Source organism: Podarcis raffonei, chromosome 17 (genome assembly GCF_027172205.1).
Source record: "Podarcis raffonei isolate rPodRaf1 chromosome 17, rPodRaf1.pri, whole genome shotgun sequence".
Taxonomy (NCBI): Eukaryota; Metazoa; Chordata; class Lepidosauria; order Squamata; family Lacertidae; genus Podarcis; species Podarcis raffonei.
The window spans coordinates 17,946,732-17,970,553 of NC_070618.1; the positions used below are offsets into that span (position 1 = coordinate 17,946,732).

A 23,822-nucleotide genomic window follows, 5' to 3' on the forward strand; every position below is an offset into this window, starting at 1 on the left:
GGAGCATTTTGCCATTTCTCCGTGTGTACAAATGGAAAATCCAGCTTCCCAGTGGCTGCTGGAAGGTAACAGGATAATCACTTAAGCAGTGATCCTCTGATGTCATTGTGGGAGGCCAGTAAAAGCGGATTATCTGTGACCCAGATAAAATAATTAGAAATTACTTGGACACTTACAAATAACTGATCTACTAATCTCATTTCCAAAGTTAAAAAAGGTCTGTCTCTCAACATAACACTACCAGATGTTTCAGTTGAACTGCATCCTTTGAAGAGACTAATCTGAAGCCTAATTTTAAGGATTACCTTTGATTGTTTTTTATTTAAAATTCTAAACAGGATGCATTTTCATTTTTCCATATGCTCTTGCAAATGATTAATAGAGTTAAAGGATTTTTATAAATAAATTTAGCTCACACCCCGACATATTATTCAGTGAAAGACACAAACATAAATATGTCATTATGCAGGTGACATATTTTGCTTTTTGTACTGTTTACAATGTAATTTTCATTTCTCCATCTGCTAAAAAAAAAATTCCAAATACATTCTCATAGTTTTGTTTAATAGGTATTTTGCTATACCCTCAACTGATTGTGCACTGACATTAGTAATTTGATTAATGCTGCCGGGGCTCCTTGTTAATTAATTGTTTTAACTGTATATGATAATGTGATGGCACCATTGGAACATAAATACTGAACAGTTGCGTGGGAAGATAGAAAAGTTCACTTTGTTTATAATGGCTTGAGAAGGAAAATAATAACAATTAGTGGATGTAGAGGGCTCGTGTTTATATTGTGTATTGGTTATTTTTGTACACTATTGCTTGTATTTGACACAGTGCTATATATCATCTCCTTTTTTAATTTTGCATTGTTAATTTACACTTGCCTTAAAGCAAAATTGGTTAATCAATTTTGTAGGGTTCTTTTTCAAATGCTCAGGCTGAAATAAAACATGATACATTATCTGAATGTAATTCTCCTACATGTTGCATATTCCAGTTTGCTGCTCCAGTGTCTGTTACCCACAGATACAGATTGCCATACATTTAAATAATATACTGTATATAACTTATTTAAATTTTTGGAAAACCATAGGTAGGGATGTGGCTGTGTGGAAGAAGCAAAGCCACTATATATTTGATAGGTTAGGCGCTGTGGGTTAAACCACAGAGCCTAGGACTTGCCGATCAGAAGGTCGGCGGTGCGAATCCCCGCTACAGGGTGAGCTCCCGTTGCTCGGTCCCTGCTTCTGCCAACCTAGCAGTTCGAAAGCACGTCAAAGTGCAAGTAGTTAAATAGGTACCGCTCCAGCAGGAAGGTAAACGGCATTTCCGTGCACTGCTCTGGTTCGCCAGAAGCAGCTTAGTCATGCTGGCCACATGACCTGGAAGCTGTACGTCAGCTCCCTCAGCCAATAAAGCGAGATGAGCGCCACAACCCCAGAGTCGGTGACGACTGGACCTAATGATCAGGGGTCCCTTTACCTTTAACCATCAAAACCATGTGACGCAATTGGGGTGCCCAAACAGCAACCGCAACATTAACAAAAGAAAATAAATATTTACATATTGTAGCAACCCCTCCAGAATTCAACATTCTTTGTTACATATGCTTTTCTCTGGAGGGGTATGTGAAGAACACTATTTGGAAAGCTACCATATGGCTAATGAAATCAAACACATGGTCGCTTTCATGGAGAAGGGTGACTCTAGGTTTGGGGTTCAACTGGAGTCTATTCTTCTAAGGAGGGCTCCACATAAAGAATCATAGAATTGCAGAGTAGGAAGGGACAACAAGGGTCTTCTAGTCCAACTCTTGCAGTGGGGCTTGAATCCATGAACCATGCTCTACTGACTTAGGTACCAAGGAAGGTCATATGTGTGTCCCTTTTGGAAACACAGACTCAAGTCCTTGGATTGGATAGCAAAACATTTAATACTGACCATTTTCAAAGGTTGGAAAACATGGACTAGAATACTTACTCTCACTCTGTCACCTTTAATTTCTATAGCATAAAGGTAAAGGGACCCCTGACACTGCCGACCTTCTGACCGGCTAGCCCTAGGCTCTGTGGTTTAGACCACAGCGCCACCCACATCCCATTTCTATAGCCTATCGCCCTGCTAAATCTGGAGAGTTTACTTCTGTGCTCCAAATATATTTATAGGCTTCACTTGATGCTCCAAAGGTCTTTATAGACTTTGGGATTTCTGCAAGCGTAGTAGATTGCTCACTGTTGATGCATTGAAAAGAATATAGGACATAGTTTCTTCTACTTGGTTGTTCTGGGCTCAAGTACATTAATTTACATCAAAGCCAGCAATAAAGTAGGTTGCTACCAGACAATTAACACAGTTTGAAAAAGAAATCCTGGATTATGCTGGGATAACTAGGGGTCTGGCTTTCAGCATTTATAGCTGGGTCTAGGAATCAGTGACAGGCCCTAAAGATTTCACAAGACCTATGTGAGGAAAGGAATGGGATATTACACTTGAAATAGAGAACCGGAACTGGAGGTGGTACAAACAACATTATAAAAATATAAAGTGAAAGAGCAGTCCATAAATTTGATATATAAGGAAATTGTCCCTAATGTGTCCTGGAATATCTCCTGCATGTTGGCAGGGCTAGTAATAGACTGGGATGTATATATGCATGTATTGGACATTTCCTGAGTTCACACTTTTTGGGTACTGATGTTTCAGGAAGCCAGCTCTGTTACAGGTCAGTAGACCCACCCTTCTCCACAATTGGTGTGCATGCACACATAAACACACACCTTGATTCAGACTTGAATAATAGACACTGAGTCCACTAACAGCCACCACAAGGTCTGTGATAGTGTGTAACGGGGGGAAATCAAGGAGTGAATGTAGATCAGTGATACCAAAGGGTATGACAGATAGCGAAAAGCTAACAGAAAAGTTGCCTTTGGGCAGAAAAGAACACTTTTGAATCAGTTTGCTATATTTTTATTAACTTACTCAGCAGAGCATTGACAATCTCTACCACCAGCATGCACCCAACTCTGGACACAGTGAGTTGATTTTGAGGTCTGCTCTGGAAAGAAAAGAGCAGATTGTGACTGGAATTTTATGTCCTTTTTTCAGAGGCACTTAGCCTTCGGTATGGACAAATTTACCTTGGCCTTCCAATTTTGTCACGGAAATGTGCTTCGTTTAATGATCTAAACTGATGGAAAGGGGTTAAATAAACTTTGTTAAAATTATACATGCTCAGGACTGTCTTAAATAAATGCTGCACTGGGGTGCAGAGATCCGCCCTGTGCCCCCCCCCGGTTGCCCAGTCCCAGGCATGCAGGAGGGTGGAGCCAGCTGGCTGCATCAGTGTCTCGCTGGCTCAGTTGCCCCCGAACTCACGGCGCAGAGCCGCTCGCAGCAGAAGAGCCCGCCACGGCGCTCTGACCGATGGGCGGGCTCTTCCCTGGACTCAACTCTTGGGCCCCGGACTCTCAGACTGGCATCCCTGAGAGCCTGGCGCCCTGGGTGCCCTGCACCCCTAGCGCCTATGGGTAAGACGGCCCTGTACATGCTTAAAATTTTAGCTATATATTTCTAAATCTCTCTCTCTATCTATCTATCTCTCTCTCTATCTATCTATCATCTATTTATCTATATCTATCATCTATCCATCATCTATCTATCTATCTATCTATCATCTATCTATCTATCTATCTATCTATCATCTATCTATCTATCTATCTATCTATCTATCTATCTATCTATCATCTATCTATCTTTCTATCTATCTATGCTAATATACATGGAGCATTTACTAAACTGCTCTTGCACAACTTGAGTCCCCTTCAAATTTGCAAAGGATTCTGTCCTGTGTACCAAATGTCGAACCATTTACATTTTTGTTCTTTGCGGTATTTCTCTCATTGCCCACTCCCATTTCAGTGAATGACAGCGGTGAACAATGACTTGGTGCTTTCATTGTAATCAGCAGGACTACCTCCACACAGAGGAGCTTGGTGTGGATTGTAGTGTTTACTTTTAGGGCAACTGGGAAATTCTACTCCAGCTACAATCATAAAACAAGTTGCACATATAGTATTGCTGGAAGGTGTGGTTTCAAAACTTCTGCTTAAGTAGCCTTATCCTAAAAATCTCTCTTGCTAGATGCCTAATTGATTATTATCATAATTGTTGCTATTTATTAAATCACAAGGCCGTGTGCAATATAAAAACTCAAAAATACATACCACAGTTACAAACAAAAGTAATACCTCTCCCACTGTATGTTTAATTAGTCAAAGGCCTGGGAAAAGAGGAATGTTTTTGCCCGGCACCTGAAGATATGAAACAAAGGCACCAGGCAAAATATAAATTACGAATACAAAAATTGTCCTTAGAATATTAAAAATTGTATCATGTTTGGCTCAGTAAAATTTCTTTAAAGGAAAGATTGTGAAGAACAACTATTTAACATAAAACAAGTGACATCTGTAATTGGAAATAATATTCTGATCCCTGTTACATACAGTGTTGATTTCTTGGTCTGTAATAGATACCAAACATTTTCATATAAGAACATCAGACCAGAGCCTGGAACAGCCATATTGTAAAATACTTATTTATGGAGATGAAAAGCATCTTATTATAATTAAGCAAAATATTTTAATCATATGCTCAATCTGATAATCTATTAAATACTGTTTTGATTAGTTTAATAATTAGGGCTTTACTTGTTTTTTCAAACATGCTAGAAATGTAATCAAAGGCAGTATTAATCCTTATAATTAAGTTTTAGTAGAGCAACAATCAGGATCAGTGTAGGATGTCAGCATTCTTCTAAGACAATAATGGTCTACGTCTACATCTACTGAAATATAAAATAATTAAGTCATGTATGGTTTGTGTCAGATTTGCCCTATATTTTTCTTCATCGTGGAATTATAAGGCCTTTTTTTTTTTACCCTATTAGCTTTCTCAGCCTACTCTCGTTTAGCTCTTTTGAATTAGTTGATTATTTATTTACAGGCATATATACTACTCAATAAGCAATAATTTATCATTTGATAATTTAATTTAATCATTTATGTATTAACATTCTTTTACACGACTTTTCCAGCAAAGTGGGTAAATTAAAAAACACACAAATTTTAACAATTTATTTATTTGACTTGTGTGTTGTACCATCTCAGAGGCACTGTGTGACTTTCAGCTGTTTAAATTTCCAATTGAACTGAATGGACATTGTGAGGGCTAAATGATTTTATAAATTAAATTGTCAACTGGAATCACAATGTAGCCTTGAAATGGAATTGAGACATATTTGTTCCAAAGTGGGAAACTGATGTAAACCTACTAATTTTTTGCTTTGCATGAAAATAATGCTTGGCTTCAAATAGCTGGATATCTAAGAAATCTTAGTGATTCCAGACATCATGAAAGGCACGTATTGTACATTTATTACTAAAATCTTGATGCCCTATGTTGTCTATCTAGTCTGTGCTACAGTGCTTTTGTGGAACTCTTTTATGAATGAGGGATTCCCTGTTGCTTTTAATGTTAGATGCAGCTTTACTCATGAGAAGGGCCCAAGCTTCAACTGGGAACATGCATTTGCATCTATTGGTGTGCAAAGCAAACAATTTTCAGACACAACACTGCCATTCTTGATATGAGATTAACCATGCATGTCTACTCAGAAGTAAGCCTCACTGAAGTCCAGTGGGACCTAAAAGATAAAGGTAAAGGGACTCCTGACCATTAGGTCCAGTCGTGGCCGACTTTGGGGCTGCGGCGCTCATCTCGCTTTATTGGCCGAGGGAGCTGGCGTACAGCTTCCGGGTCATGTGGTCACATGACTAAGCCGCTTCTGGTGAACCAGAGTAGCGCACAGAAACACTGTTTACCTTCCCGCCAGAGCGGTCCCTATTTATCTACTTGCACTTTGATGTGCTTTCGAACTGCTAGGTTGGCAGGAGCAGGGACTGAGCAACGGGAGCTCACCCCGTCGCGGGGATTCGAACCGCCGACCTTCTGACCGGCAAGTCCTAGGCTCTGTGGTTTAACCCACAGAGCCACCCGTGACCCTTCAGTGGGACCTACACCTAGGTAAATGGCTATAACTATAAAGAAGCTGTAGCTCTAAAAAACAGCCACCAAAAGAATAACTTTGGCTCCTGTTGTTATTATTTATTAAATTTGTATACCATCCAAACCTGCAGATCTCAGTGGTTTGCAACATAAAATCACAATATAAAGAAAACACAAAATATATAATAAAAACAAAGACAACTCAACAATCCCCCCTTCCACAACACATTTTAAAAGGGCATAGGATGTAAATTGGATCAGTCAAAGGCCTGGTTAAAGAGGAACGTTTTTGCCTGGCATCTAAAGGTGTATAATGAAGGTGCCAGGTGAACTACCCTGGGAAGAGCATTTCACAGACGGGGAGCCACTACAGAGAAGGCCCATTCTTCTGTTGCCACCACCCAGACATCACGCAGAGGAGGCACATGAAGAAAGGCTGATCTCCGGGTCTGCGTAGATTCATATGGAGAGAAGCGATCCTCTTAAACAGCTCTTTGTAAGAATGTATCTTATGGGGTGGCAGGTTTTTGTTTTGTTTTAGCTTTTCAATCCAATACAGTGGTACCTCGGGTTACATATGCTTCAGGTTACATACGCTTCAGGTTACAGAAACCCAGAAATAGTGCTTCAGGTTAAGAACTTTGCTTCAGGATGAGAACAGAAATCGGGCTCCGGCGGAGCGGCGGCAGCAGGAGGCCCCATTAGCTAAAGTGGTGCTTCAGGTTAAGAACAGTTTCAGGTTAAGAACGGACCTCCGGAACGAATTAAGTACTTAACCTGAGGTACCACTGTAGAAGCTACAGATTCAAATACATATCGGGGTTTGGGCTCCCCCCCCCTTAAACTTATGTTACGATGGAGGGAGGAAACAAAGGACTCGTCCGTACTCTCCTTGTCATGCAGTGGTAATTGGGACTTGTAAATTGAGCTAGAAATTCTAGAAATATATTCTAGAATACATTTGGTTCAATGTGCATATTATTTTTCAAAAGTCCAGAAAATTCTAAAAACAGAACCCGATACACCTCCGTTGGCTTGGACATATTTTGAACTTTAAATTGTGCACTGCTAAACAAAGCTACAATGTTGTTGCTATTTGCTCCTAAATAATTGTAGCAGTGTATGAAGCAAAGCTAACATTGCACTTCTATCAGTGTGGAGAACCTTTGGCCCTCCAGATATTGCAGAATTGCAGCTACTATCTTCCCTGGCCATTGCCCATGCTTGCTGTGGTTCATGGGAGTTGTAATATAAGTCTGGAATATAAGGCTAAAATCCAATGCAGTTACTTGCGTGAGCTATATCAAAGTTTATTCCACCTAGAATGTGCCTGCAAAGCTATTTTAAGTTCTAGCTCTTCTCCATTTTTTTCTACCTTGTGAATATTTTTCTGTTGCCCAGAAATATGCTGGATGGGGCTTAAAAGTGCTAGGCTTTTATTTATTCAATGATTTTTTCTTATAGGAATATCCATCCTGGAACCCAAATCATATCCATGTGGGTTTATTGGGTAGTTATTCATGCAGGCACTGATCAGACCCAGATCTGCTTTGTGGCCTCAGTCTAGCAGTACTGTCGTACCTCGGAAGTCGAACGCCTTGCGAGTTGAACATTTTGGCTCCTGAATGCTGCAAACCCAGAAGTGAATGTTCCAGTTCATGAACGTTCTTTGGAACCTGGACGTCCATCGCGGTTTCTGCGGCTTCCGATTGGCTGCAGGAGATTCCTGCAGCCAATTGGAAGCTGTGCATTGGTTCCTGAATGTTTTGGAAATTAAATGAAGTTCCGGAATGGGATTCTGTTTGACTTCCGAGGTACGACTGTACTCGGTCTAGAGTACTGAAAGCAGAGTTGTTAACAAAACATAATTTGTTATATTGGGTATTTATCTATATAGCTCTATAAAGTACATGGAACTTTAGAGCTCCAGTCTCTGCTCATTTTCCAGCATAACGTTTACATCCTTCTTCCTGGCACCCAGTCTTTCACTTGTGCATTTATGAGTTCTAAATAAAAAAGCGTATTTTGTTTGCCAAGTACTCCTATTCTAGTACCCTGTTATCTGGGCTCTCCATTTTTCATTTTCGTCAATTGTAGATCTGAGTTTCCTCCTGACTCATTTGTAGAATATATTAAACAGCACTGGGCCCAGCACTGGTCCTTGAGGAAACCTGGTGGATGGCTCCTTCCTCTCTGACAGTTCATTCATTGCCATCTGGAGCTATTGAATCAACTTGGATCCATCCCATGAAATCTCTTCGGGTTCAGAATTCTCAAGCAAGCTGATGAGTCAATCACTTGAACTTTTTTTCAAAGCAGTTTTTGATAGTTGCCTGCTACCATATCCAATGCTTCATCTGGGAAAATCGGGCGGTAATGTTTTAGTCTTAACGATTCCTACTTTCAAATATTCCCGATTCATTGGTATAAGAGGCTCATTTAACAAGCCTTGAAGATCTAGGATTAATCAAGAATGTTTAAGTATTTAACTACTGACATTAAGATGAAAAGCAACTCGTCTACCAGGAAGTGCTCTTATTAAGTGAAAGAACAAGAATTCCCACTTGCCCACTTCAAGCTGTGATCTCCTGAGATGTACTGAGCTAAGCAAGGTCATTCTGGGTCACTATTTAGATACAAGATTGCTAGAGAAAGCTGAAACGCCACGGGACATATTGGCAATTCAGAAAGTGAAACATACCTTCTGAGCTGGTATTGAACCAATCAATATTGTTAAGGGCTGCTGTATAGCTGGGATGGGAGATATGAATGTAACATAGGCTTTGCCCATCTGTACCTTCTTACAAGTAGAGCTAAGCATCTAGACATCAAACTTTCCTCTTGTTCAGAATAATTGTTTAATTCTTACCTACATTTTCCATTTATTTTTCCCACGTTGTTCGAATTAACTTCACTTCCTGCCTTTAAGATGCATTTATGTCATATTGCTTCTAAAATGTTAAATGGCGAATGCTGGAGGAAAAAAATTCTTTTGGCAGGGATCTAAACATCCTGGGCATAAGCAGAAGCCATTTCTGTGCATGCGTTTGTGGCCATTGTTTCTTCTAATCCTATACTTGTTGCTGTTATTTATTAAATGTTCCCTCTGGAATGTCTCTCAGTCATCAAGGACAGCTTGTGGAAGGAAGAGTGAGGAGCTAAAGGATGAAAACTGGGTGGATTCTGGCATTCTGTATGCAACTGTTAGGATCCCAGTCTTCTTTAAAAAAAAAAAACCTGGACATTTTAACTTATATATTTCCTTAGACTCTGTGTGTAAATATATATTTCCTTTTTTCTCATACATAGGGTTTTTGAAATAATATTTTTTATTAGTTTTCAATCACAAACCAATAATAGCCTCATTATAACAATACCGATTTATAATACAATTATTAATAACAATCTTTCAAATACCGAATTATGCAATTTAGGTAAAGTGGCCTCCCACGTGCTAGATTTGATAAATTGATTATTTGCTTTATTTCTGCATTCCAAAATCTTATTGATTTCCACTGCATTCCAGTCATCATCATAACCCCCCATACAACAACTGCGATATTAATAACTTCTATTCGTGTTTTCACATTAAATGATTCATAAAATTGCAAGTGAGGAACTCAAACTATATCCTTGTTCTTCCTGTGTGTGGCAGTTACCGGTATTCTATCCGTGGTGTTTCTTCCTGTCCTTGTAAGATGTTATGGCCTTCTTTCCCATGGTTGTTGCTGTTATCCACCATGCCTTGGGCGGAGCTGATATCCCATTGTTGTTCCAGAAATTTATCCATTGCTCCGTGCTTCATTGTTTTTCAACTTTAACAACAGCTGCAAAAGTCACTCTGTCCCCAATGTGTGTAAATATATATTTCAACCGCTCCCCCCCCATGCCATATATATAATATATGCAGACAAAATTAAATCTCCCCATATCTGATTTCCAAGCCTTAGGATGACTGAGGATTGAAACTTGCCGTATTTTTCTGTGTATAAGACAAGGGTTTTTTATTTAAAAATATTGTTAAAAATTTGGGGTTGTCTTATACAGGGTAGTGCATGGGGGGGCGGGTGATTGTTGGCAGCCATGAGTAGGAGATATACAGTGGTGATTGGGCAGGTGACTGGTGTATGCGCCAAGGGCTGTTGTCGCGGCAATTGGGTGGGCGATTTCTGGCTGCTGTTGGCGATTGGGCAGACGATCGTTGTCTTCTGTGAGGCATGCGATTGGCAGCTGCGTTCAGGCGGGTGACCGATTGCCAAGCTCAACAAGTCTGGGCATTCCCCCATAAAAAAGCTGAATAACTCTGGGAAGTCTCCCACCATTTTCTTAATTTGAAGTCCCAAAAAATAGGGGGCGTGTTATACACAGAAAAATACGGTATTTCTTTTTGCCTTGAAAGCAACTTGAAAGGAATTGTGGTTGAACATTAAGTGGTGTTTCCCACAGCTGATTTTTGAAAGTTAACCGTGGTTAGCTATGGCTAGTAAACCATGACCTACAGTTTGGATCAAAGAACAAGCTGCTTTTAAGGGAAAACAAAAAGTCCTATTTCTATCTGCAGAGGAAGAGGAAGGGGAAGTATATGTTGCCATGGTTTGCTGTGGCTTGTGCTAAACCATGGTTTAGTGTGACAAATGAAGACTGCATAGAGTGCACTAGAGAACACCCTTTACTGTTAATGGTATCTGTTATGAAAATATAGGGCAGGAGAAATTTTAGCGCAGTTACAAGTTTTACACTTTATATAAAAGAAGACTGCACAAATTAAAACTAAACCGACACCGTATTCTGTACTTGCTGCTGATTTTTCTCTCGAATACTTACACATGGTCATAAACAAAACTGTGAATGGCAAAATCTTTCTATGATTTAGACTGTTTTACAAATCTAACTTTAAACAGCCCCTGTATTGTCATTGCAGCCCCCTCCCCCCACAGTGACCCTGGACTTAAGGTCCCAAATGATCAGGGCCTTCATATGGGTAAAAGCAACTTAAAAAGGGGAAAACCCTTTTAAGTTACCCATCCTTTGTGATGAGACACAAATGGGGAGGGGGGAGACATTCCACATTGGGGGGGGCTCTTTTAGGAATGATATTTCAATCCTTTTACTTCCAAATTACTGGCTTGACTTTCAGTTGCAGTCCAAAAAAAAAAAAATCACATAAGGTAAATTAGTTCGCTCCACATTGAAAGTAGATTTCGCCCATCTGCTTGGTAGGAGAACTTTGCAGGTGGATGAGAGACAAACTTGCTTTCATGTGTTCAGCTGTCTCCATATTTAACTTTCAAAGGGCAGTAGTTTCTTTTCTCCATCCCTCTATTCATGGTGTTCAGCTGAGGTTGCTGAGCAGCCTTTTTGAATATCAAATAGGCTATTGATAGTCCCATTCAGATTCCGAAAAGAAAAAAAAAGATATTACTGGAATAGGGAGGTATTTTAAAATAGAAGAAGTTCTGAATTAGCAAAATAGAGCAGCGTATCAGTTTGGCTTTGAAAATATGAGCATGTTTTATTGCAATTTATTGCAATTTGGTTTAATTCTCCCCACCCTAGCAATGTCGTCAAGCTTTTTTTTTGCTATTTGTACACATACCTCTTTATTTACAGTAGGAACACAATAGGATTATTGCAGTTATATTATGGAAATTATACTATCATGTATTGTTCTTTTTATCCATTTGGATATCTACCCTGTTGCCTTCTTGGGGCTCATGGAAGACCAAAATCTTCGCAGTACAATATCTGATAGAAAGAGCATGTGAACAATTGCACACCAGTTAGCTCTCTAATGCAGGCTTTGGGCCTGTCAGAGATAATCTATTTTTTACTAGAACCCCAAGATCTACCAGTGAGAGTCAGGTGCCAAAGATACATAGTTAGGATGGGAGAACAAGGTGTCTTTGAAGACTTCTTGAGCTTGGGAATTTCTTTTCAATACCAGAGCTGAACTGACCTTGCAATCTTTGCACACAAACATCTGCTCCTGGTGTGCTTTCTGTTCATTTGAGCAGCCTAATTTTGGTGGGGAAGTAATTTTGTTACTTTTGTTGCTTAAAAAGAAAAATGGGAGTCAGAAATCCTTGCTGCTTTACTACAAATCATCCCAAGAGCTACAGGTAGATTCCAATTTAACTTCTGCAACACCCCAGTTCTCATGTATTTCTAAACCTCTTCGCGCCACTTTACCAAATAAGTGATAAAATTCACTTGGGCTGTAATCATAGACAGCCTTATACAGAGACCGGGGAAGCACAAATGCAGACAGAAGTTTTTGCTTATGTTTATATGGTGTTTAATCTTCACCCACCTGAGCAGGCAAGCAATAAATGCTGATTTCTACTGGGTGATTGACATTCAAAACCACTTTAAGATTGTGACCTTTGCTATGGGAAACTTGTCTTACCACTGGTTTTAAGTGGTGCTATTCATATATCTCTTCTATAGGGGATGATAAGTTACATTCTTCAGGGGAGCAAGCTCTTACCTGACGGAATGCCTGGTTTTAATAATTATTTTAACTGCACGTTGAATCTAGCAGGAGTAAACACCCATCTGTATTTAGGTATTTGTAATTTTGAGAGAGATATTGCTGAGGTGAACCCTCTCCCATTGTCCTTTATTGCTAGGTGTTTTTTCATCTCACTCACGTGGCATTCATTTTATTTTTTTTGCACTGGCTTTGGCTACAGAATAATATCCATATTCATTCTGTAAGACGTGTTAAATATCTCTAATGCAATTAGAACAGGGGTCAGCAAACTTTTCCAGCAGGGGGCCAGTCCACTGTCCCTCAGACCTTGTGGAGGGCCGGACTATATTCTGAAGGGGAAAAAAGAATGAATTCCTATGCCCACAAATAACCCAGAGATGCATTTTAAATAAAAGGACACATTCTACTCATGTAAAAACACGCTGATTCCCGGATTGTCCGAGGGCTGGATTTAGAAGGTGATTGGGCCAGATCCGGCCCCCGGGCCTTAGTTTGCCTACCCATGAATTAGAACATTGTATGTATGTTCTTTTATATATGCATTTGCAGGAATAATTATTTTCCAATCTTCACTGTGCGAGGGAATGCTTAAGAATGTCTTCTCTATAACAGGACACTACAAGCATAGAAAAACTGGCAAACTGTTGCGAAGACATGTAAGTATCTCTGTTTTGATGTGCTAAAGGCTTAATGGGGGGGCCTATACAGTTAAAGGTTGTCTATTTAGGAAACTCTGAAGGCACCGATGAAAGCCTTGCATGCCCTGTTTTGCCGTGATTCGTATGACCCTTTAGCGAAAAACAACACCAGACTATTCTTTCCTATCTAAAGCCATCAAAACTGCCTTTTCAAAGCATGGGCTCTAGAGAAAGTTTCTGTTTTGTTGGCAAACACTGTGCGGATCACGAGGGCTGCCGTAGCTTTAAGGCTGCCTTTGGTTGATACAGATGCAGTGCGTGCTTCTCATAGTTAAATCTCATCTGCATGCTGCAGTGAAAGGAAAGCTGCTCTTGTAGTGGCTGGGATGCAATTCATCAGAGTCAAGTAATGGCTCCCCAGCCAACCTGCATTGTTCTCGTTGACTGAAGTGCACCATGGGAATGCTGTCTTTCACTAATAATGCTGTCGTCTGTAGATCGAGACCCCGAAAGCCATGGCAGCAGACCTTCTCAGAAGTTTTTGGCACTCGCTGGAAGATCCTGTGGTTTATTCCTTTCAGGCAAAGGCGACCACTGAGAGTTCCCCACCACTTTGCCAATCACGTCTAAACAGATGGATGGTGGGCACAGATGGGTCCTCCATGCTGGAAGTGTGTTGCAGGTTTTGTGATAATAGAACCATGACAGTCCTCAAGCCAATTAAAATCTACCCACCAATCTTAGACGTCACAATGTGCCCCAGGCTTTATTTTAATAATAATGATCTTGATTCCGTATTGGGATTAAATGCACATTTCTCTGTTTACTTTTAAAGTGTACTTACTTTCAAATTAGCTTTTTAGAGGAATTACTTTAATATTTGAGGTTAATAACAAACACAGCTGATGTACAAAGTTATGAACAAAATTGTTTTTATATTGGACAGTGTGATATGTTTTACATAGATGAATAGGTTTCAAAAGTGTCTTGTCTGCCTTGAATTTTTTCATTCTTTTTTTTTTTAATCAATAATACTTACTAGATTATGTGGCAAGACCCTTTTCCTGCTTACCTGGCTTAAAATCCACAAAGTTGTCTTTTATTTATGATGCATGATATCAGTTGAACAGTTCATCTCTAGAAAAGGGTGGCGTTTTAACACTGGGTTTTTTTTAAAGCAAGGGCAATTTTGTGTCTTATGTCCTCAGTTTTATATATTTAAAAAGTGTCTATTGTTCCTGTGTAAAGCAAAGCAGAAGAATTCAGCCCTAAGTCTAAAAGGAAGAAAAAGATTCTTTTCCTGATTTTTGTAAATGCAATAATTAGCCCTTTGTGGTAGATGTGTATTTTTTAAAATTAGGCATGATCGAGTCAAAGTTACGCATCTCTTCAATCCTAATTGGGGGGGGGGGCATGTGAGCCACCTGCCCATCGGTTTCCTGAATGGTAGCTGTGCTAGTCTGTTGCAGCAAAAATATCCAAAGGTCTTATAGCACCTTAATGACTAACAAATTTATTATGACATGTGTTTCTGTGGGTTTTCGCTGCAATCCTCAACACATTTACCTGGGGGGTAAGTCCCATTGAACTCAATAGGACTTACTTCCAAGCAGACTTGCAGAAGACTGCACTGCTTAATTTTGGCTGGATCATACCTATAGGTTTTTCTGATCGGTATAAAATATAGCTAATATAAACATATAAAATACTGTGTTGTCACTGAAATAATACTTGTTTTGTATAGTCACTGCTAGAAATATATAGAATTTAAATCACAAGCGTGCATAGGTTGGGTAATATATGTGGGATATATTTTTAAAAATAGTATTTATATATAGCAAATATGGATGTTAAAAAGATAAACAATAGTTAAGTGTGTATGAGATCGTAGTAATTTATTAAATTGCAGTTGGTGATTAAAAGCGAGATGAAGCAGGCATACCTATACGGCAATATTAGACCTGATCAAACGGTAATCCGAGTCAAAGATCTATGTTGGTGTTGATTTCAGGTTTATGTCAAGTACTAATCAGGAGGATGGGTAAATTCTTTAAAATAAAATAAAAATTAGCAAAATAGCTCCCCATTAAAAGGATCCTTCCTATTCAGAAGGCTGATCCAGAGAAACAGTTCTGAGAAATGTTGTGTAGATAGCAGCAGTGCACTAAATCAAGGACAGCATCACAGTTTGCAGCAAGAACCCTGGCTTAACCCCAGTTGTACTGCCGGTAAAGAAGCATTGCTGTCCTGGTGCTTTTCCGCCTTATCGTATCTATTTCCTTTCGAGTGCTGTTGTCAGCCAGTTCAAACCTTGTGTCGTAACCGTCCCGAGGTACAGCGTGTGTGCAGCTCTCCCTTCGGCGGCCCGCTTTTGAGCCTTTGTGCTGCTGATTGCTGCACGACCAGCCCTATCAGACATGAGTCAGGCAGGTGGCATTGGCAAAGGAAGCAAACGCCTTCTGGTTCTTCAAAAGTTGCCGCATGCCCAGATTTCAGCATAAGCGCTTTGCCCATGGAAGCATGATCTGTGCTCCACTTTTGCATATAAAAGGTGCTCACCTGTGCAAGCAGATTTTGCACCCTAGCAATCTTCAGCCTGCGTGGTACTGGGCAGGCAAATACTGCATGTGGTTAAAGTGACTCATGTCGGATAGGAGATCTGTCCTACAAAAACAGAACTAGACATCCTAAACTGTATCTCACAGAGATGTAACTTTATTATAAACTTGATTACATTGTGGTTGCTAGCAAATACTTCCAAGTAAGTAAGAAAGTGCAGTTTTAGTGCAAGCGAAGAAATGGCTAGTCCTTTCCTCAGCCCCCTTCCCCAGCTTCCAGCCTCTTCTAAAAATGGGATATTCTGGTAATTCTGCACGCATCGCCATAAAAATGACAGCAATTATTTCATGTTTTGAAATGTCCCTCTGGTCCTTTCATTTTGAGAAAGCCTGCTGTTAGGCTATTAGGAAAGTTTAAATAAGTGACTTAATATAAATGTTCCATGCAAATTGATTAAGAAAAGAGATGAGCTACCAGTCTTCCAAAAGTCACAGAAGCCATTCAGATTTTTGACAGAATCAGGGTATACATTTCCCTTTTAAGGAACACAGTTCTTAATTTCCTTTTTTCTTGTTTGTGTGCTGGTTTCCATAACTCCATTTTAGCACCTTTTAATATCAATTGGAACAGTTGCTCTATGCAGTTATGTTATTGCTATTATTTATTTAGAAAATCAAATTCGGGACAGAAGCAGTAATGATGTCTGTTAAATGCCTGTTGCATTCTACCGCCTAAGGTACTGTTATGAATGCATGCCTTTTGTGCAAAGTCTAAATCTAAGATAATTTTGAATGCATCAGAAAAACAGTCCCAGTCGTTCTAAAAGTTTCTATACATACTATTCGAGGTTGAGATATCCTTATTTCTCTTGTTCTCAAAGTGCCCTCTCTTGGTTGAATTATGTAATGACAATGGTATTCCACCCTCGAATAAAAATAATGTTCTAACTTCAGAAAACAAGATTCAGGGTATTTTTATGTGTCACTTTTTCATACTTGAATATTGAGATTTGTGCCAGAAAGTATGTTTAGATTCTGATGCATGATGGTGCAATAAATGTCTTATATTACTTGACTTGGAAAAACAGTCCCTGTGTATCCAGAAAAGAAAAGAAAAAACAAAGAGCTCATTCTGACACTCAGAGATTGGCAGGTTTTTTTGCTGACATATCTAGTAATAAACCTGCCTGGAGTGGTCAATATCTGTCCTTGCAACATCATCTGATGTATTAGGGATTGAACCTTTGTCAATTCTCAGGTGGTTAACTCCTGCCAGTTCTGCATATAGTGCTACGAAATCCAAGCAGACCACTGAAATGGTAAAAGTTCAATGAAATGTTGTAAGCGCTCTCTCTCTCTCTCTCTCTCTCTCTCTCTCTCTCTCTCTCTCTAATATTTAGTGTCCATCCCCTAGTAAAACGCTATGAAATTATCAGTTTAAAGGAACTGGACTAGCTATCTGCTCTGTAATATTACCTCCCATTTCATAATGATAGATAGTTCTGTGGAGTCACCTCATAACCACTAAACCCCAGATTTAAATCCTAGGAAATGCTTTTCCTGGTGGATCTAAAACATAACATTAGGATAATAAATTGAGAGATTAGTTGGAAATAAATGTGTTTTAATGACAAGGGCAGCTGCTTAGCTTTCTACTCTTATTTTGCATCTGTGCCGTTTGTTTATAATCTCTTAATTTTTGGATGTCTGAATTGAAGTAGTTGAAAAGTGCATAATGTTCATGCAATGCTAAGCATTAATAATTGTAAACGAGGCAGTTGGCGGGGGTGGGGAGGGAGTGCCTGTGATCTGGCACCTAAAATAATTAATGGCTATGTAAATGTATGTAATATAAGAATCAGACTTTAGGAAGAATTTATTCATTTATTTGATTAGAAAAAAAAATATATTTTAACACCTTTAATTTATCATTCCATTCCAATATCATTAGGGTAGTTACCAACTAGATTTCATGATGATGTGTCCTGTAGTTTTAACTCTTTTTTCCCTGACTGAAGCACACTTTTGCTTACAAAGGGTGATGCTAGGATGCCATAGAATCACAGAATTGTAGAGATGGAAGGGGGCACGAGGGTCATCTAGACCAACCCCCTGCAATTCAGGAATCTTTTGCGCGGTATGGGGCTTGAACCCACAACCCTGAGAGTAAGATTCTCAGGCTTTACTGACTGAGCTATCCCTAGGTTAACCAGTGAGTGAGGAGACTCAGGGAGGCCTAGTTCAGTTATTGGCAGCTGCCTAAAGGTGGGTGGGAAGGTTCACTGGGCAGATATAATGACAATGTTCAGCTGCAATGATTGCTGAGATTCCTGACCAGCATATTCATTAGGACCAAGTAAGAGAACAAAGTCTACAAACCTCACCTGTCGATGGAGACTGGGCACTGCAGCCATACCATCTGGGCCACAGCTCACATCAAGCCTAGAGATCTGCATGCGCCTCTGTTTCCCCTCTGGGCAGCCTGCAAGTTAGGCAACACTTTGGAGTAGGGTTCCAAATGTGTATTGCACATGCCTGTTGAATCAGGGATGCATGTAGCAGCTCCTACATGTGTGATTTGGTACACATGCACCCTGCGCAACATGCTTTCTGCACACATTTCACACATTTCACAGTCCTGTTGTACTCCGTGTTTACCTCACCATATCAGTGTGATAAATCTCCAGCTTCTCGAAAGATTCCATCAACGGTGTCTCCAAAAAATCTTACACATCACTTGGGAAGACAGGCGAACCAATATCAGTGTACTGGATGAAGCAAAGATCGTTGGACTGGTCATGTTGTGCGGATGCCTGATTATCGTCTTCCAAAGCAACTACTCTATTCCGAACTTAAAAATGGAAAGTGTAATGTTGGTGGGCAACAAAAGAGGTTTAAAGACAAGGCAAATCTTTAAAAATGTAATATAAACACCGACAACTGGGAAACACTGGCCTGCGAGCACTCCAGTTGGAGAACAGCCTTTACCAAAGGTGTCATGGACTTTGAAGACACTCGAACTCAGAATGCAAGGGAGAAAGGCAAATCCACACCGTGATCAACTCCCGCCTGGGAACCAATGTTCCCACTGTGGAAGGACATGTGGGTCCAGAATTGGCCTCCACAGTCCCTTACAGACTCATTGTTAAAATCCTGTTTATGGAAGACAATCTTACTCTGCTACGAGTGATCGCCAGAGAAGAAGAATCCAGGTTTAGGTGGAAGTTGTTGATGTAAGCATTGGCACCCACCATCCTTGAGCAACTTTTTAAGGGACCCAGCAATTCCCACACCTGGCACCATCTCCCAGGGGCTCCATTCCAGTGCTTCAGGGCATTGTGAAAAATGGAAAGGGTAGCTCGAGCCAATCACTCGGCACTACTTAGAATGCCTTTCCTACCATCGCCACTCCCCATGGCTAGGTCAGCCTAATAGGACCCACTGATGGAGGAGCAGACTCACCAGAGGGCACTTTGCCACAGGCCTATCACAAACCTGAGGCCAGCCCATTTGGGGGTTTGCCCCCCCAGCAAGTGTGTTTCATTTTTCATATACAGTATATATACTCCTCTCTACCTCACACAAAACAAGTTAAAGATTGGAAAACATTTTACCCAATAAGAGAGCTGTGTCCATTTTTTGTTTAATCATCACACGGTATCTCAGCAAACAGGTTAATGGCAAGATAGGTTGAAATGGCAGAGAAGACTTGATTGTGGAAAAGGCATGCCCAAAATATGTGCTGCAATTCTAATGCAAAATGGGATGTTTTGCTATAGTAAATCGGATAACCTATTCTCACACTAGCAATATTAATTTCAATTTCTGGGAATCAACAAATGTTTGCATACAGAGGCACCACACAGATGACCAAAGCAAGCTTGATGAAAGATCTGTAGAGTTTTGCAGTTAGAAAGTATTAGGTAATGGAAAAACCCGCAGCATTAAAACTTTTTGCTTCCAGTGATTTAAAATTACACAATCAGAAATGAAATGATTAAAAGATTTCACTTTTATAGCTAATAGCTTTGTATTGTGGATCAGCATTAAAATATGCCTCTGTTATAGTTCAGGAGGAAATAACTGTAATCTATGCTAGGAGTAGCAGAAAGCCGCTCTAAAGAGAAAATAACGTAGAATAAAAACTGGGTGTAGTTCAGCATCATTAAAACCAATGGGAGTTTGGCCATGTGAGCTGTATCTTTTGGGCTCAACCTTTGAACAAGTTATTTACTGTGCAGTCCTATACACATGGAGACTTATTCCCAGGTAAGTAAGAGAAATAAACAGTGCTGCAGTACAGGGCAAATAAAAGAGCGCTTATATCTAGCAAGAGATACTGGTTGCCCAAACCATTCCCCCATATATTTTTGGGGATGAGATTTCAACAAATTGAATTATACTTCTGTTTAGCCAACATCTGCCTCTGGCTGCTAAAATCCTATAACAGGAGGGACAAAAGCTGTTTCCTCTTACCTGACATACCCAAACTTAGATGGGATAGCTAAGATTTCCAGGTAAAGCAACTTTCTAAAGGGAATGTTTATAGTATTAGTAATTGTGGAACTTAAAGCAGCCAGCACCTGCTGGTCAGGGATTTGAATGGATCTGAAGGTCAAAAGTTTTGTTCTGGTTTATGGAAATGTGGTTATAGGTTCAAACCAAAAATTTCTCTGAGAAGAAGTAGCAGATGTTTTGGATCTGCAGAAAAAGCATGTCTTTACTTCCCTGTGTCAGTGAATATGAGAAACACGCGTGACAGCTTGATTTCTCATGAGCTGCTATGTTGTAGCTTAGAAATGTAATGTGTAAGAATTCCTTAGGATACTTCCAAATAATGTTTTTCCTCTAGGATTGCTACAGATCTATGATCCAACAATAATGGCCATTTGATTGCTGTGTTGTAATTACACACTGAAGCTTGATAAATCATTTTACAGTGGTACCTTGGTTCTCAAACTTAATCCGTTCTGGAAGTCCGTTCCAAAACCAAAGCATTCCAAAACCAAGGCACACTTTCCTATAGAAATTAATGCAAAATGGATTAATCCGTTCCAGACTTTTAAAAACAACCCCTAAAACAGCAATTTAACATGAATTTTACTATCTAACAAGACCATTGATCCATAAAATGAAAGCAATAAACAATGTACTGCAGTCACACAATCAATCAATCGGTAGCTGAACTGGGTTCCACTCAGTCACAAAAACAAAAACACAAAGTAAATAGCAAAAACAGACAGACCTCAGCGTAACACTCAAACCAGAAGTGTAACACTCAAAATGGAGAATGTTTGGCTTCCGAAAAAAAGTTCACAAACCAGAACACTTACTTCCAGGTTTGCAGTGTTTAGGTTCCAAGTTGTTTGAGAACCAAGGAGCTTGAGAACCAAGGTACCATTGTATCTATAACTAGAAGTATCTATGAAGTGGTTCTTCAGCAATAACTGCTCTTAACAGAAATGTAGAATGGAGCTGAAAACTGCTTGAAGGTACCCTAGGTATGGGATTTCCTACAACCTAGCCCTGTTAAAACTCAAATCATTTCCTTGTTGTGTCTAGCACAATCTCATTGCCTGCCATAGAGTCAAACACATGTAATTGTATACACATTATCAGGACACAATGTGAAAATGTTACGCCTGAGGTTTCCAGAGGGTTGGTATTGTGATAGCTGCTTGCTTGGTTTTTTTTGGCGGGGGGGAGGGGTAAAACAAACTTAGTACTTTCTGAATATACTTGAAGCAGCTTTTCATTCTCTGTTATACTAAAAGTCATATGGTATATCTCTTCTGACCAACTTCAACCAAAGTGCCATAATAAAGTATATTCTATTGTGGCGCATATAATGTTTTGTAACAAGGAATTCAGCATTTTAGAGCATATCTGAGTGCCATCTTGGTGGTTGTTGTTTTATCTGTTGTACCAAGACTGCTACAAAACAACACTGAAAAATTATTTACATTTGGCCTTGTAAAGCTGTCTAGTACTTGAATTTGACTAATAAAAGATTACTGGAGAATCATATTGTGCTATTACTGTATAGTGATATATGTGTCTTCTTTATAAACAACATTTTTGTATTTGTTTTCCTTCATGCAACATCCCCATTTTTCTTTACAAATTATGTTAGCAATTATTATTATTTACTTTTGTTAAGATGTCTTATGTACTGTATTTTGGGAAATCTTATTTTTTAAATAAACATAAACAATTGTATGTTAAATTTCTCTTTTAAAATCAGGACACTGCCTGTAGAAAAACACACACTATTTAGCTGATTTTGCAGTACTTTGATATGTTCAGATTTATGAATCTCTTGATGAAATAGTTAAGCAAGCATCCCAGATTCCTTGAAAAGTCACATCTACAATGCACACATTGCTAATTATTTGCTGTATTTTTGTACAATTCTTATATATACAAAATAACACATTTGTGGTTTCATTTGCAAAATATAATGGTGAAATAAACATGATGTAGTAGGTTTTTTTGTCACTCAGGTTTTTCTTTGTTAGAACCAGAGTGTATAATAAATAAAAGAGGGATGTCACACATAAATATTGTTTCCAAAGCACATAGGGCTGACTGCTGCTGGGGACTAAAGACTAGATTAGATCGCTTTAGCAAGGCACTTTTTATGTTCCTGTATTCCAATGTACTCTGCCATCACAATGACAATGTACACAGCAGTTCCCATGGCATATGTGAAATGTGTGATGATGTACAGAAGTTATAGAGATTCTGTTTAGAAATCCTTTTCATGTAAACAAGCTATGGAGCTGGCCTATAGAGTGCACATATTTGCTTTTGGTATTTTGGAATCCAAAGTATATTTTGCTAGGAATATGTTCCATATTCCCACTTGTCTGTCTACTGCATGGCTTCCACGGAAATCATTTGCAAGCTTGCTCTTCTTTTCATGTATTCCAACAGTATCTGGAGGTTGAAAATTCATTTTGAGAAGCTGCCAGGTAATACAGATGAACAAATGCATGCTAGCACTGCTGTAGGCTGACCAATTACCCATATGAGCAGCAATTATATTAGCGTGCAAGGGCAATTGGAAGGAAAATTGGACCCTCTGGACATCCAGCTGAGTAAACAGACTTGAGGAAGGATGGAGGATGTGTTCGTTTGGAATAAAACACAGCTAAGCAAATTTTAAATGGAAAGACTTCAACATATAAAAGACAGTGAGTTCTCTGAAAACTCATTTTAGAACATTCTCTGTTTAGCCGTATTTTTTCTCAAAACATCCCCTTTGCTAAAGCTTTGGTTTGTGATCAGTCATGGTCTCAACCCCAAAGTCACAAATGCAGATCTCCTTGTATACATTTGGGCCCCAGTGGCCAGCAATTGTGCAGCGTTTTGTGACCCTGGTACTAGTTCCCACTGTGAGCCTGACATGTACTTCACCTTCACAATCCCCACCCCCTTAAAATTAAAGAAACACTGTCTTTACCAAACTGTATGTGCAGTTCCCTGAGCATGGAGAACAATGATGGTTTGTGTAGCTTCAGTGATTTGACCAGAACATATACTGTGTTTTGGCGTGAGGAGTATGCAAGTTGAAATATAAATGTGCAGGTGCTGCAGGAAAATGAGCTCTCCAAGAAAAAGAAATAACAACTTGCCCCTTGATGTGGGATAGTTGTTTTGATACTAACAATGATGTGCTAGGGTGAACAGAATGTCATCTCTGTACAACATCCAACCATTTATTGCTGTCCAGGACTTGTCTCATAGGATATGGAAGAGCTGGCTTTTTTAAAGGAAGAAGACGACGATGACAAAATGTTATAATATCACAGAGAAGCTACAGAGCAGGAGAATCACGTTACAGCTCTTGCCAGATATTATCACTTCAGCTTTGCTTCCCCAAAGTTTAAATGCAAAGAAAATAGTGGCATGCTAGTTTTCTGTGTTCACATTTTTCTTTTAAAAGAATGGAAGAGGAAGGATTCATATATTTGCCCTTCCCTGTGTATAGTCTGAGGACTGTGTGATGCATGACACAGTTATAGATCCAAGGCAAAACTCCTGCGCACCCCGTCA

At 39.5% G+C, this 23,822-nt stretch overlaps 1 protein-coding gene across 3 annotated transcripts in view; it reads left to right on the top strand.

Moving 5' to 3' along the window:
• ZDHHC21 (zinc finger DHHC-type palmitoyltransferase 21) overlaps nucleotides 1-15,980 on the top strand; it is a 41,979-nt gene extending 25,999 nt beyond the window's left edge. For all 3 annotated transcript variants that reach the window (XM_053370639.1, XM_053370643.1, XM_053370641.1), the window contains 2 exons: nucleotides 13,181-13,224; nucleotides 13,704-15,980. In XM_053370639.1, the coding sequence (XP_053226614.1) occupies nucleotides 13,181-13,224; nucleotides 13,704-13,836 (177 nt within the window). In that variant the 3' untranslated portion in view covers nucleotides 13,837-15,980. The remainder of the gene's footprint in view (nucleotides 1-13,180; nucleotides 13,225-13,703) is intronic.
• The last annotated feature ends 7,842 nt before the right edge of the window (nucleotides 15,981-23,822 follow it).